Raw genomic sequence first — 14,723 nt, forward strand, 5'->3', positions numbered from 1 at the left:
GCAGCCCACCATTTGACAATCACGTGATCAACTGCTGATTACCCAATGGGTACTATGGACATGCTGTTGCAAATATCATCGCTGCTGATGAATCAAACAGAAGTGCCCCTGGCAACCAGCTGCTGCCCCTGGTAACCAATAGGATACTATCGAAAGGATAAAAACCTGAGGAGTTACAAGGAAGAATGAGTACCCCCTGCACTGAACTGCATCCTTGCAGGTCAACAAGACATTGTTGACCAACTTGCTGCTTCCCTGTGGACCAACAAGATGTTGCTTGATCCCTGGTGGTGACTATTTCTGATTTGTAAATGGTTTGCTAGGATTTCTCTCTTTACCCTAACCTGGCTTCCCCATCTTCCCCACGTTCCTTACTAGTTTAGAATTTGTAAAAAATCATTGGACAACATTTGGCCTCGTTTGCTGCCTTAATCTTCCTCTGGGTGTATATGTATATGTCAAACCATCCCCTCCAGTAATTGTACAAGTACAAAGGCCTGTAACTAGCAGTGTTCCCCAGGGGTTGTTGCCGGGTCTGGTCTTTGTCATGATTTTATGGCTTTTGTTATCGTTATTTCACATCATAACATCCTGTAGTGCACTGTGAGTTAAAGAGTTAATGCTCCAGTTCCGTGGATTGTGGGTAGTTCCAGGTACCTGGTTCTCAGAAGAGAAGAACTACATACCCCAGGGGACTTTGTGTTTCCATTTTCCATTCAGAGGAAAAGATAAAACTGTTAGCAGATCACAAGACTGCTCATCTCTGCAGAGTGTACTCCCTAGCCATCTCACCTTCATCATTAGAGTAAGCCCTTTGGTTTTTGGACACTGTATGGTAGCTGCTGAGTCAGGGCCTGAACCTCTGATTGATCACTTGAGGCGAGCCATGAGTCAGCCAGAGGAGCACAGGTGAAGGCAATTCAGCTGTGCTGCCGGAAGGGGGGGAGCCAGGCTGCACCCCTCCTAGACCTATTGAAGAGCTGGCTACCAGTAGGGAAGGATTTCTGCTGGAGATTGCCTTTATTGGTGTTTTGTGGTGAGCTCAGCCGAAGGGTAAGCTCTTCCACTAATTCTCTTTTTGTGATCGTTGTCTACTTTGCCTAACTCTCTTGATTATATTGTGACTATAACATCTTGATATCTATTGATTATACTCATTTATTAGCTTCAATTCTTATTATATTATATTGTGTTACCTTGCATTCTAATATCATATTTAGTAAACTAGCTTTCCTTCTCAGATCATTGCCACTGTTTTGTTTTTAGGCCCATCTCCCTACCCTTTCCCCTCTTCCCCATTTCCTGGGGCATGGGTCCATGGGTTCTCCCACCCCATTAACCACAGAACCAGGTTGAACCAGTGCATAAAGCGGTGATAACTTGTATTTCTGCTATTATAATTAGTAAATTAACTTTCCTCCTCAGATCATTGCTGCTGTGGTATTTTTTCTTATTTATTATTATTACTTTCCCTTTTTGTTCCCTTCCCTCCTCCCTTTCCCAGTTAGTGGGGCTGTGAGTCTTCTGTCCCCCTGTCATGGACACAGATTTAGAGATAACTCTGTGACAGTAATAAACAGGGCCATACCAGACCAAGTAACTTCCTAGTTGACTCTAACCCTGGCCCCAGGGAGACAGCAGACTTCCCTGTGGATATGGTCTGGTTTACATATTGGGCCCTCTGTTCCCCTCAGAAGGGAGTCGTCTATGATAATCACCCTTCTTTTGTTCTTGACAAAGGCAGTCTGGAGGCACAGGTCTGACTGACTTGCCCTAGACAACCCCCTGGATGAACTGTCACCAACATCTTCATTTGCCTGTCCCTCAAGTTACAGAGCCTCTTATACCTGTTGTGCAAGGGCACCTGGGAAGTTGAGGAAGGCCAAAAGAGGGATTTGCCTGCCACCAAGCAAGAACCTGTTTCCACTACTCCCTGTCTCTTAGGTCCCCTCCTGTCTGCTGACAAGAAGGTAGGAGATCCTCCACTTGTTGCAGAATCCCCTAGTGCACTTCTCACAGGGATGGCAGGGTGTGGCTACACCAGTCTATCTCCCTTTCATAGTCCATGATATTCCTTAATCTTTCCACTTCCACTCAGTCTGGTGGCAGAGCTGAAGGATCATCCACCTGCTCACGATGCACACAGGTGGTATTCCTGCTACTCTCCTGCTATTTGCGACAGGCTCAGTCACTCCCTACAGCCAGAAACCTGTACAGATGCATGTTTGCGTGTGTGCTTAATCTGGGTTGTCATATTCTTTCTAGCAACAGCTTTCAGCCAAGTGGAGACCATGGCTAAGTCTAGCTCTTCCAGGAGAGCGATGACCACTAGGTGAGCTGCCCTCTTGTGTGGAGAGGGACTGTGACCTTCCTCACATACCACTCTTCCTGCGTGAATTTCCATGTAAGCATTGCACCACATTCTTAATGATGCACCACACCCTGTTCACTGTGCTCCTAGTCCCACTCCCTAAGGGCTGCCTTTGTATGTGCAAGGGTTTAGTCACTATCACTCCTGGCTTCACCCATGAATCCTCAGAGTTGCCTCTTATCGGGAGAGGAAGGGACTGGCGCACAAGCCTCCAATCTGGAGCCAATCCCCTTCAAGTCTACATACTTCAAACTCCAAAATTATTATACAGTAGCACATACCTGTATTACTTGTTTCTGTTGTTGCACTGGCTGTGTGGTTGAAGTTTGCATTTTGTCCCGAGTGCCCTGGGTACGTTCACTGCCCACTGAAGTCATCATATACAGTATATACAAAACAGTGTATGTACAAAATAGAAAATCTGAAAGAAAATAAAGAGTGTGAGTTAATTCACAGCACTGATTCAACACTCAGATAACATAAACACAGTATCTTCAACTTTACTTGCCTTTACCATGAATTCTATGCAAAGATACTTGAGAAAGCAGCTTAAAAACACCATCATTGGATTTACCAGCCTTTATAGTAAAAGGGGTAATTAAGTAGATAAAAAGCATCATTATCAGCTGATTGGAATCTGTCTAGATCAGTACTTCCAGACTACATCCATATCTCCCAGAATTTCCAGTTATTTAACATATATATTTCTTAATCTGCTACTCTGTTGAGATTCCAGCTTCATCTGGAATCCCCCACGCGCCTCAGTGCTATCCTGTCTGTGGTGGTCAGCTTTCATTTTAATTCATCCTCTGTCATTAAAATTATTTTGAAACAAGAAAAATAGTATTTTCCTGTGTTTGTACAGCACCTAACACAAAGCTGTAACCGATGAAAATGCTTTTTAGTAGCTATGGCAACTGGAAACAGGTATCAAAACAGTCACAGCCAACTGCCTGTTTTCTGCCACTGTGACAATGTGAAGTAAAGCTGCTTGCAAATGTAGGAAAGTAAAGACAGCCTGCAAGTGGTGCCAACTGGGCAGAAGATATGCAAAGCTGCAGCAAAGCCCTTTCACTGCAGCCCCACTGCAAGAATGTGCCTCAGCACACAACTTGTCAGGGCAAGTAGGTTTGGCACAAGTTTGCTATCACTGAGTTCAACGTATAAGTCTTGGATGAAAACTGAGCAAAGTACTGTGATTGCATAGACAAGGATTTGCTCAATATCCAACTGGTCACTAGACTTCACAAGTGAATTGTACTCAAAAACTGCAGTTGCAACGAGATGGTACAGTTTAAACACTGATCTACAGAAAAGACAGTTAACCCCATTACAATCTTGTATTTAGAAATGTGTTTCTGTTGGCAAAAAGTTGAACCCAAGACTGATGCTTTTTTTAATGTAATAGTTAAAGCACTCAGCAGAGCCTGAGGAGAAAGTATATTTCCATTAACTCTTGCATATTTAACAAGAAAAAGCCTGCCTTTACCAGGAACCAACTGTAGTTGGATTTGAACTGTAACAGTGTTACTCCAGCTTTATGAATACATTCACCAAAGCCAATCTATTTCACAGTCTCTTAAGGTGATCTAACCTCATTCTCTTCTAAACCTCAGAACAAACAGGCCTTCAAGAGCACTGCATTTTGACACCCTAACAGCCAGATATAGTCAGAAGAGAGGTTACCCAAGTTCACAACAAAGTGTTCCATGGAAAGCAAAATATTAAGTAGTCATGGTGACATTCTGAACAAGTTCAATACTTACCACAGGCTCTCTCTGGTCATAGCTGTACACTGATATTTTAAACATGCTACAAACTGTCCTTTGTTGAGCCAACACTAAGCATTACTTTTCTATGTGTTAAAATCTTTGTAAGCTATGCTGGCTGGACTTCTAATGCCTTAAGACTAAATTTTATATTTGCTAATAATGACCTTTGTTTCAGGATTGGTTTTGTTTTAGAATATCAGCCAGCTTATCATAAGTTCAACCTATCAAAATGAGCAATGAGGAAAAATCTCTAAAGAGTAGGGCAGAGAACACTAACCTCTCTGAAAGACAAACTAATATTTTCAAATATTGTCTCAAATCAGCACACTAAGATATGTTGAAAAAATTATAACTCCATGGGGTATAAATTTGTTCATTTCTGAATTAAAATAATGTTTACATAGATTTTGCTATCACTATCTAGAAACTGATACATTTCAAATGCTAATTATTCTCATTAAACAAAGCTACTGAAAATATTAAGATCCATGTTTTAGACATGTCACGGAGTTGATCAGATCAATCTATGTCCGTGACAGGGGCGACAGGCCTCTGTCCTCCCCCCCCACCCCAGTCCCACAAAAATGGGAAGGAAGGAAGGGAGGAAAAGAGCAGCGGCAACAATCTATGGAGGAAAACTTATTTTACTATAATATTGGAATACAAGATAACACAATATATACAATTTAATTGAAATTGAGATTAATAAATCAGACAAGATGAGAGAGAGAGAGTTCCCGGGACCGAGTCAAACCTGAAAAGCTTGGAACGGCCAGGAAAGCACCTCCAGCACCCACTGCAAGGCAGCAAGAGAGCGCCCCCCCACCCAGAAGGGCCAGATCCCGTGACTGCTGTAATGTACAGGGATAGGTAGCTGGGATTGGGGCAGTGACACTTCAATGCCCCGTACACTGCATGATGTTTTGATGTGGAATACTGAAACCCAAAACAAAACAAACAAACAAACAAACACAGAACCATGACATTCCACCCCTTATTCTACATCGTTACATCATGCTTAAAATATATATACATATATACAAACAAAAAATGATTACAATGCATTACACACACATGGCTATATATATATATACATAGAATTAGTAACTGCACTCCCCCGGCATCAAGTTTCCCTGTGGTACACATTGGACATCCCCATTCTTCTGCATTACCCACCAAGTGGATACTGGTCCCTGGGCAAAAACTGCACCACGGAGAGGTTTGCCCTTTCCAGAAGCTGGAAGAACCCAAACTGCCTTTCCTAACATGTTCTTTACATGTACAACAGGGACTTTATCTCCCTCTACGGTATGTAGGGAACTGGATTGGTTAGGACCATCACGATTGATAGATCCTCTGGTATTGACTAACCAGGTGGCTTCTGCCAAATGCTTCTCCCAGTGCTTAAATGTTCCGCCACCCAGTGCTTTTAGCATCGTTTTTAACAATCCATTGTATCGTTCAATTTTACCAGAGGCTGGTGCATGATAGGGAATATGGTAAATCCACTCGATGCCATGATCTTTGGCCCAAGTATTTACAAGAGAATTTTTGAAATGAGTCCCATTATCTGACTCGATTCTTTCCGGGGTGCCATGTCGCCACAGGACTTGTTTCTCAAGCCCTAATATGGTGTTACGGGCGGTAGCATGGGGTACTGCATATGTTTCCAGCCACCCAGTGGTTGCCTCCACCATAGTAAGCACATAATGCTTACCATTTGCGAGATCATGGCAAGGTGATAGAATCAACCTGCCATGCCTCCCATATTTGTACTTTTGCCATCGCCCTTCCTCCCAGAGAGGTTTCATCCTCTTGGCTTGTTTGATGATGGCACATGTTTCACAGTCATGAATAACCTGTGCAATGGCATCCATAGTTAAGTCCACCCCTCGGTCTCTGGCCCATTTGTATGTTGCATCTCTCCCTTGATGACCTGAGGTCTCATGGGCCCACCGAGCCAGAAATAATTCACCCTTGTTCTGCCAGTCCAGGTCTATTTGAGCCACCTCAATTCTGGCAGCTCGGTCTACCTGATGGTTGTTTTGCTGTTCTTCAGTAGCCCGACTCTTGGGCACATGAGCATCTACATGGCGCACCTTTACAACCATGTTCTTTATTTGGGCAGCAATGTCTTTCCACAGTTCAGCAGCCCAAATAGGTTTACCCCTTCTTTGCCAGTTATTTTGCTCCCACTGCTGTAACCACCCCCATAAGGCATTTGCCACCATCCATGAATCAGTGTAAAGATAGAGCATTGGCCACCTCTCCCGTTCAGCAACATCTAAGGCCAGTTGGACAGCCTTTACCTCTGCACATTGGCTCGATTCTCCTTTCCCTTCAGTGGCCTCTGCAACTTGTCGTGTGGGGCTCCACACAGCAGATTTCCATCTGCGATGCTTTCCCACAATACGACACGATCCATCTGTGAACAGGGCATATTTCTTTTCATCCTCTGGTAGTTCATTGTATGGTGGGGCTTCTTTAGCACGTGATACTTCTTCTGCTGGTGGTGTTCCAAACTTTTTACCTTCAGGCCAGTCCATGATCACCTCTAGGATTCCTGGACGGCTGAGGTTCTCCATCCGTGCTCGTTGTGTAATCAGTGCAATCCACTTATTCCAAGTGGCATCAGTAGCATGATGGGTGGAGGGAACCTCTCCTTTAAACATCCAGTTCAGCACTGGCAGTCGAGGTGCCAGAAGGAGCTGTGTTTCAGTACCGACTACTTCAGAAGCAGCCCGAACCCCCTCATATGCAGCTAAGATCTCATTTGGAGTGTAGTGCTCTTCAGACCCTCTGTACGCCCGACTCCAGAATCCCAGGGGTCGGCCCCGGGTCTCTCCCGAGGCTCTTTGCCACAGACTCCAAGTGGGACCGTTCTCTCCAGCAGCAGTATAGAGGATGTTCTTTATACCCTGTTCCATTCGTACTGGCCCCAGGGCCACGGCACGGGCTATCTCCTGTTTAATCTGTTCAAAAGCCTGCTGCTGCTCAGGGCCCCATGTAAACTCATTTCTCATTCGCGTCACATAATAAAGGGGGCTTACAATGAGGCTGTAGTTTGGAACATGCATTCTCCAAAAGCCCACTGCACCCGGAAAAGATTGTGTCTCTCTTTTGCTAGTGGGTGGAGACATAGCATTGATTTTGTTGATCACATCTGTCAGGATGTGACGACGGCCATCTTGCCACTTTATGCCTAGGAACTGAATCTCCTGGGCAGGTCCTTTCACTTTGCTTCGCTTAATAGCAAAACCAGCACTCAGAAGAATTTGGATCATTCGCTCTCCTTTCGTGAAGACTTCTTCTGCTGTATGGCCCCACACAATGATGTCATCAATGTACTGCAGGTGCTCAGGAGCACTGCCCTGTTCCAATACAGTTTGGATCAACCCATGGCAAATGGTCGGGCTGTGTTTCCACCCCTGGGGCAAACGGTTCCAGGTATACTGAATGCCCCTCCAGGTGAAAGCAAACTGTGGCTTACATTCTTTGGCCAAAGGAATGGAAAAGAAGGCATTAGCAATGTCAATGGTGGCATACCATTTGGCTGCTTTTGACTCCAGTTCATACTGGAGTTCTAACATGTCCGGCACAGCAGCACTCAGTGGGGGTGTGACTTCATTCAGGCCACGGTAGTCCACCGTCAGCCTCCATTCTCCACTGGCTTTACACACTGGCCATATGGGGCTGTTAAAAGGCGAGTGAGTTTTGCTGATCACTCCCTGACTCTCTAGTTGACGAATCAACTTATGAATGGGGAGCAAAGAATCCCTGTTGGTGTGGTACTGCCGCCTGTGCACCGTTTTTGTAGCAATCGGTACCTGTTGCTCTTTTACTTGCAGCAGCCCCACAACAGATGGATCTTCTGATAGGCCAGGCAAAACAGACAGCTGCTTAACATCTTCTTTGTCTGCTGCAGCTATTCCAAAGGCCCATCGATTCCCCTTGGGATCCTTGAAATGCCCCCTTCTGAGATAATCAATACCTAGTATACATGGAGCCCCTGGGCCTGTCACAATAGGATGTTTTTGCCAGTCCTTACCAGTGAGGCTTATCTCAGCCTCCAACACAGTCAATTCTTGAGAGCCCCCGGTCACTCCAGAAATATGGATTGATTCTGTCCCTTGGTGACTCGAGGGCATCAGAGTGCACTGTGCACCAGTGTCCACCAGGGCCTTATATTTCAGTGGTTCTGATGTGCCAGGCCATCGAATCCACACAGTCCAATATACTCTATTATCCCTTTCCCCCCCCTGACTGAGGGCAGGGCCCCTCTATTCATTACCTGTGGTAACTGGAGCAACTGCACTGGTGGCTGATCTGCTTTGTAATTCTTTCACCCGGGCTCGTAGTACAGGAGTAGGTTGACCGTGCCACTTCCCCATGTCTTCTCCATGGTCACGTAGGTAATACCATAAGACAATTCGCGGTGTATTACCCCTTACTTGAGCCGGAGAGCGTTTGCTTCTAACAGCTGAGATCTTTGATGGTGCATGTGAGAAGGAAGGTTCATCATCTTTAGTTAGGTGGGCTCGCATAAATTTCATCATCTCCTTCATCTCCTTCATATCCTTCATTAGACTCTTTTGATTATCCTGATCTTCATCAAGCATCTCTGATACTGCTACAGGTTTGTCACAGTTAATCAGTTGAGACATTTGCTGCCGCGTTTCATTCAGTTGGTCCGTCACTTTTGAGATGGCGGCTACAGCAGCATGAATGGGGGATAGCAACTGTTGATAGTTTTGGAGTGTAAGAATTAATTAATAAATTAAGGGTGTTCTCTGTTGTTCTTGGTATCTGTCACACGCTGACATTAGTGTAGAGGCATATTTGTCCGGCGCTGTTGTTATGAGTTTCTGCCATATCTCAGGTGTCGTCCTCACTTTTTCAGGGTCGCGGTAAGCACAAGCCAAACCCCAAATAAGTTGTACCTCCTTAGATTTATGTAAGCCGCCTCGTCCCTGACTCAAATATTGGCTTAGTTTCTCAGGATCCCACAGGTGTTCAAGAGTAAAATCCCATGACACTGCAGGATCCCCATGCTTCTAAGACCTTTCCTAAACCTCTCCATATTCCCTGCCAGTCATCGTTCTCTAGTTTTGGAGGAGACTCCTTATTACGAATGCGTTGGAGTACACTCAGGAGAATTAACAACACGCACACCAACATGAGTATTGATGACACACTCACCAACATGAGTATTAATTCAAGATTCGAAAAACGTTTGATAAACCGAGAAGAAAACCCAGAGACTGGTCTGAACATGGTGTTGTTTGTAAAATTAGCTATTCCATTTGGGATGTAGCTGTTTGTGAAATTAGCCATTCCTTCTGGGATGTAAATGTCAAAATTCAAATCATACCACATTGCAAGTAGGTAAAACATAGGTGTCTCCATCAGTGCCCTTAGGTAGTTATATACGGATACAATTCCAAAACACACAAGTGTGAGATGGACTATTGGCCAGTAGGTTGTGAGTAACACCATTGCTTTAAATCCTTTACCCAGCACCCCCAGGATAACAAGTGGGTTCATCACTGGTGCTTGCTAAAAAGGAGTTAATGAATTGAAGCTAACAAGAGGAGGAAAAAAAAAAGAAAAAAAGGCACTACCCACACTAAGTAGTGCTCAAAGTTTACAAATATCCCAGAACACTGGCAGTACGCCTAATCTTTCAAGGTCAGGTTTTTCAGCACAGACACTTGAACTACTGATAATGCTCCCTAACGAAGCTCTCTAAGAGCAGAGAGAAAATGAGATTCGTTCTAAAAGCTAAAAAGCAGCTCGTGCCCCACGTTGGGCACCAAAAATCTGTCACGGAGTTGACCAGATCAATCTATGTCCGTGACAGGGGCGACAGGCCTCTGTCCTTCCCCCCCACCCCAGTCCCACAAAAATGGGAAGGAAGGAAGGGAGGAAAAGAACAGCGGCAACAATCTATGGAGGAAAACTTATTTTACTATGATATTGGAATACAAGATAACACAATATATACAATTTAATTGAAATTGAGATTAATAAATCAGACAAGATGAGAGAGAGAGTTCCCGGGACCGATTCAAACCTGAAAAGCTTGGAACGGCCAGGAAAGCACCTCCAGCACCCACTGCAAGGCAGCAAGAGAGCGCCCCCCCACCCGGAAGGGCCAGATCCCGTGACTGCTGTAATGTACAGGGATAGGTAGCTGGGATCGGGGCAGTGACACTTCAATGCCCCGTACACTACATGATGTTTTGATGTGGAATACTGAAACCCAAAATAAAACAAACAAACAAACAAACATAGAACCATGACAAGACACAACTGGTGTACACACACAGACATGCTAAGACAAGAAGGTTTCTATTTGCAAAGCATATGTTCAGCTATTGTGCACACTTGATACCCAGGCAACACAAGGATCCAGAATAGGACTAGGTCTTTTCACCCTTTCCTAACACACACTATATGGTGCCTCTGTGCCACAGCTGTTTAAGCCCTGTTTGTTCTTCAGCAAGAAACTGTTTTTTAAGGAAAAAAGGAAGACAAACATTTGAAATACTACCAGGGAATGATGCTGTGCAGTAAGATCAGCCTGCTGGTGGGAACAGAGACAGACAATCTTTAATGGTATAGTGGGATCTTTAGAGAAGATTGTAATCTTGCTGACCATACAGCTTATAAGCAGCACCACTTGATAACAGGTCTGAAGCAGAAAAATAGCAAAGGTTAGTCTCTCCAGCAGCACTTCAGATTTGCACTTGCCTCAGACAAGAGTGGAAACAACCTCTCAGTTAAAAGTTCCCATTAAGCTAACAAGGCCATGCTATAATTTGCTTTTAAGATAACTGGTTTGTCTGAAACATCACTGACAGTGGCCCCAGAGAGCCTCCCGAGCAGCTCAAGGGCTTTATTGCATTGCTGGTAGTGCAGCAAGCTGAAACATCACACTGTTCCACACCAGTTGCAGGCAAGTCTCACAGCCAGTCACAGTTCCTCTTCAGAGAATCAGACAGAAGGGAAGCAGAGAGCCACTGCCTGCAAACTACCACAGTGACTAGAACATCAAGCACTGAATAGGATATTATTAATAACATAAAAAACAAGATAAGACTGAATATTTCCTTGCTTGTAAAGCAGTCATCACAGCAATTAGTAGGATATCACAAACTGATGATATTTATTTTAACTGCAAATCAAATGAGGAAATAAGATTTGAGACTAGGAGGAAGACTATTCTTAAAAATCTGTTTAAAAAAGATGAAGAAAACATTCAGACAAGTGGATGTTTATATGGGAACTGCTGAGTCATGGCCTGAACCTCTGATTGATCACCTGAGTTACAGAGAAGAGATAGAACTCCTGGCAAGGTCACCTGATGCTCTTTGTTTTTTTCCATTGTCTGTGCTTCTTTGCGGGCTCTTCTCCCGTCTCCCTGCTGCTGGACTGGACTGCGCATCTCACCTCAGCATTATGGTGAGGCCTATCTACCTTTTGTACGTTCTCTCTCTCATTATATTTGATTTATTAGCTTCAATTCTGATTATATTGTATTATAGTGTGTTATCTTGTGTTCTGATACCCTATTTAGTAAATTAGTTTGTTTCTCCTTGGATCATTGCTGCTGTTAGTTATTTTGGGATCCCCTGTTTCCCCTTTTCTGGAGCTGTGGATTCTGTGAAATCCCTCTGCCCCACTGGTCACGGAACTGGGCTAAACCAGCCCATAAACCATTGACACTCAAGGCGAAAGTCATAGAGCCACAAAACAGCTTGAGTTGGAAAGGACCTTAAAGGTCATGGAGTTCCAACCTGCCTGTTATGGATAGAGCTCCCAGCCACTAGGCCAGGCTGCCCAAGGTGTTTCATCCAACCTGGCCTTGAATGCCACCAGGAACAGATAGGGCATCCACAACTTCAGTTGGTCTCTTCTCCCATGTAACTAGCAATAGGGCAAGAGGAAATAATCTCAAGTTGCATCAGGGGAGGTTCAGGTTGGATATGAATTGTAGCAAGTCAGGAAAGGAAGGCAAGAGACTGGCACAGTTGAATGGGGACCTGCTGGTTAAACTGAAGAGCAAGAAGAAAGTGCACAGGCAATGGAAACGGGGATAGGTACCATGGGATGTGTTTAAGGAAAGGGTAGATGTAGTACTTAGGGACATGGCTTATAGTGGGTAATATGGGTGGTAGGTAGATGGTTGGTTGGACTACGTGATCTTAGAGGTCTTTTTCAACCTTAATGATTATATAATTCCATTTTGCTATTCTCTGAGCAGAAAACAGACAGACCCTCATCAGTAGTTAATACATGATCTTGTAAACATACTGCAACTCCAGGAAGCAGTCAAAACAGCTGTATTTTGAAGAAATAGATGTACATGAACCGAAACAAATCTCCAGAATGCTAGCAGAAAAGCAGAAGAAAGCATTACAGATTGGTCTTCCCAAAACTGTTGTGCAAAGAAAGTAGCCACGCTTTCTTCTGTGAACAGAAAAAAAAAAAAAAAAAAGCAGCACATTTATATCAGTGAGGACGAAACATTCACAGCAATCTAGTTCCTCCAAAGGAACATATCCTTATGTAAAGGTAAAAGCAAATTTTAAAAATAAAATCAGTATTTAACAAAATTGCTAATTTCAACTATGTTTAGCTTCTCAAGCACTGAAATTCAGAACTCAGAACTCCCTCCTAAAGCTAATAACTAGACTTAAAAGTTGAAAGAAACAGTCATTTAAAAGGAAAATCATCCCAAACCCTGTAGTTGGTTGTTTTTAGCTTCTGTCCCTATGTAAAGTCTAGCTTGAGGACCTAATACAAGAGCAGATACATGACTACATAATAAGCCAGTACAAGATTGGTGATGGAATGGCAACAACTCTTCTTGTATTCAAACGCAGTAATTAAATATTAGGAGAAAATTGTTGAGATACTAAGATGACCAAATCCCACCCCCACAGGTCTGCACACAAGAAGTCATATTTATCACAACTGGATTTCTGCTCTGGATTTTAGAGGGAAAAGAAGGCAGCAGAGAATCAAAGAGTAACTGAATGCATTAACATTGCAAAAAGCAGGTTTATAAAGGTATCATAATGCTTTTCTTTGATTGTTTATTCAAATTTTCTTGGGCAAGAAATCTAGGCTCCAGAAAGTCAGAAAAGCCTCAAGATACACAAAATACAAATTGCCTTGACAGTGCAGCACCAAATCTATTGTTGAACTTCCGTGGAAAGACTTAAGTGTTACAAGGCGTTATCAGGCTCAGTATACCAGAAAGGACCTGCTGCAATTGTACAAGGGCCTTCTTAGGGAATACCTACAAGCTTTAGGGAAACAAATGAAGGAAATCAGCAAAATAGTTGTAGCAACATGAGCAAGGGGACTGCATTCACCAATCCATTCATTTGAACCTGGGGATTGAGTTATGCTTAAAACTCTTTTTCTTGTTGGGAAAAGCAGTTTGTGTCTTTCCAGCTTCTGGAAAGGGCAAACTTCTCTAACTGTTTTTGCCCAAGGACCTGGGTCCCCTTGGTGGGTGATGGAGAAAGATGGGCATGTTCAGTGTGTACCACAAGGGAATTTGATGTTGGGGGAGCACAGGCAGTAATTCCATGTATATATATTTGTGTGTGCATGTGTTTAATGCTTGTTAATTATTGTTTGTTTGTGTATATTAAGCATGATGTAGTGATGTGTGGGGTAAGAGGTAGAATGTCATGGTCTCATGATTTTTGTTATTGGTATTCCACATCATAGCATCATGTAAAGCACTGGGGGTTAAAGAGTTAATGCTCCAAATTCTTGTACTGCTGATTCTTCCAGGTACCTGGTTCTCAGAAAAGAAGAATTACATATCCCAGAAGACTTTCACTATTCTATTTTCCATTTAGAGGGAAAGATAAAACTGCTCTCATATCACGAGACTGCCTCTTCTTTTTCTGCTTGTCTCTGGATGGGGGGATAATTTGTTATGAACAATGGGAAGGGTGTGGGTGAAAGGTGAGAAGGGCCCCATAAGTGAAAGTAAAAAGGCAAGAAGGTTTCACAGTGACCAAGAATAAGGGGGGTGAAGGGGGATAGTTAGAGATAGTTTATAGAAGCAGGAATGTAGAGCTTGTTAGAAAAATAAGGGATGGCAAACACTGGGTCTGGAACAGCGAGGGGGATGAAGGCCATGCTGATAAGGTTTGAGAACGTTTGGCAGGGAGGTGATGAGATGTCCCCAGGGCAAGAGGAAACCAGCTTGGGTGGGTGCGCCCCTTTTTGGTCAGAATTTACAGTGGAAAAAGGTCAGATGCCTTCGCGAAGAAGACAACAAATCTTCATCCCACGACCCACTATGCACACACGAGGGGAGGGTCTGCATGCTAATGAACTCAGTGGTGTAATGAATATGGATTCGAATTCCAGGAAAACTATTGATTATGCATTAGTTCACCCTACATCTGTAGCACCATTTTTCCAGATGGTGTGCAAGCTTGAAGGAATTATCCCCCTTGCACCAGGGCTTTTGTGCAATTGCCAATAAAACATACCTTCTCTATATCCTTACAGGCTATGAGGTTTGATTTCTGCACATCAGAGTGGGG

The 14,723-nt window shown here is 43.7% G+C and overlaps 1 protein-coding gene across 3 annotated transcripts in view; it reads right to left on the bottom strand.

Moving 5' to 3' along the window:
* The window catches only part of LOC122156508 (ubiquitin-associated protein 2-like), a 41,996-nt gene that overhangs the window by 13,014 nt on the left and 14,259 nt on the right, over window positions 1–14,723 (bottom strand). For all 3 annotated transcript variants that reach the window (XM_042811271.1, XM_042811272.1, XM_042811270.1), the window contains exon 2: window positions 2,653–2,792. In XM_042811271.1, the coding sequence (XP_042667205.1) occupies window positions 2,653–2,751 (99 nt within the window). In that variant the 5' untranslated portion in view covers window positions 2,752–2,792. The remainder of the gene's footprint in view (window positions 1–2,652; window positions 2,793–14,723) is intronic.

The sequence above is a fragment of the Centrocercus urophasianus genome, unplaced genomic scaffold, assembly GCF_019232065.1.
Source record: "Centrocercus urophasianus isolate 14NV4802_14NV808 unplaced genomic scaffold, USGS_Curo_1.0 seq_1246, whole genome shotgun sequence".
NCBI classification, from domain to species: domain Eukaryota; kingdom Metazoa; phylum Chordata; class Aves; order Galliformes; family Phasianidae; genus Centrocercus; species Centrocercus urophasianus.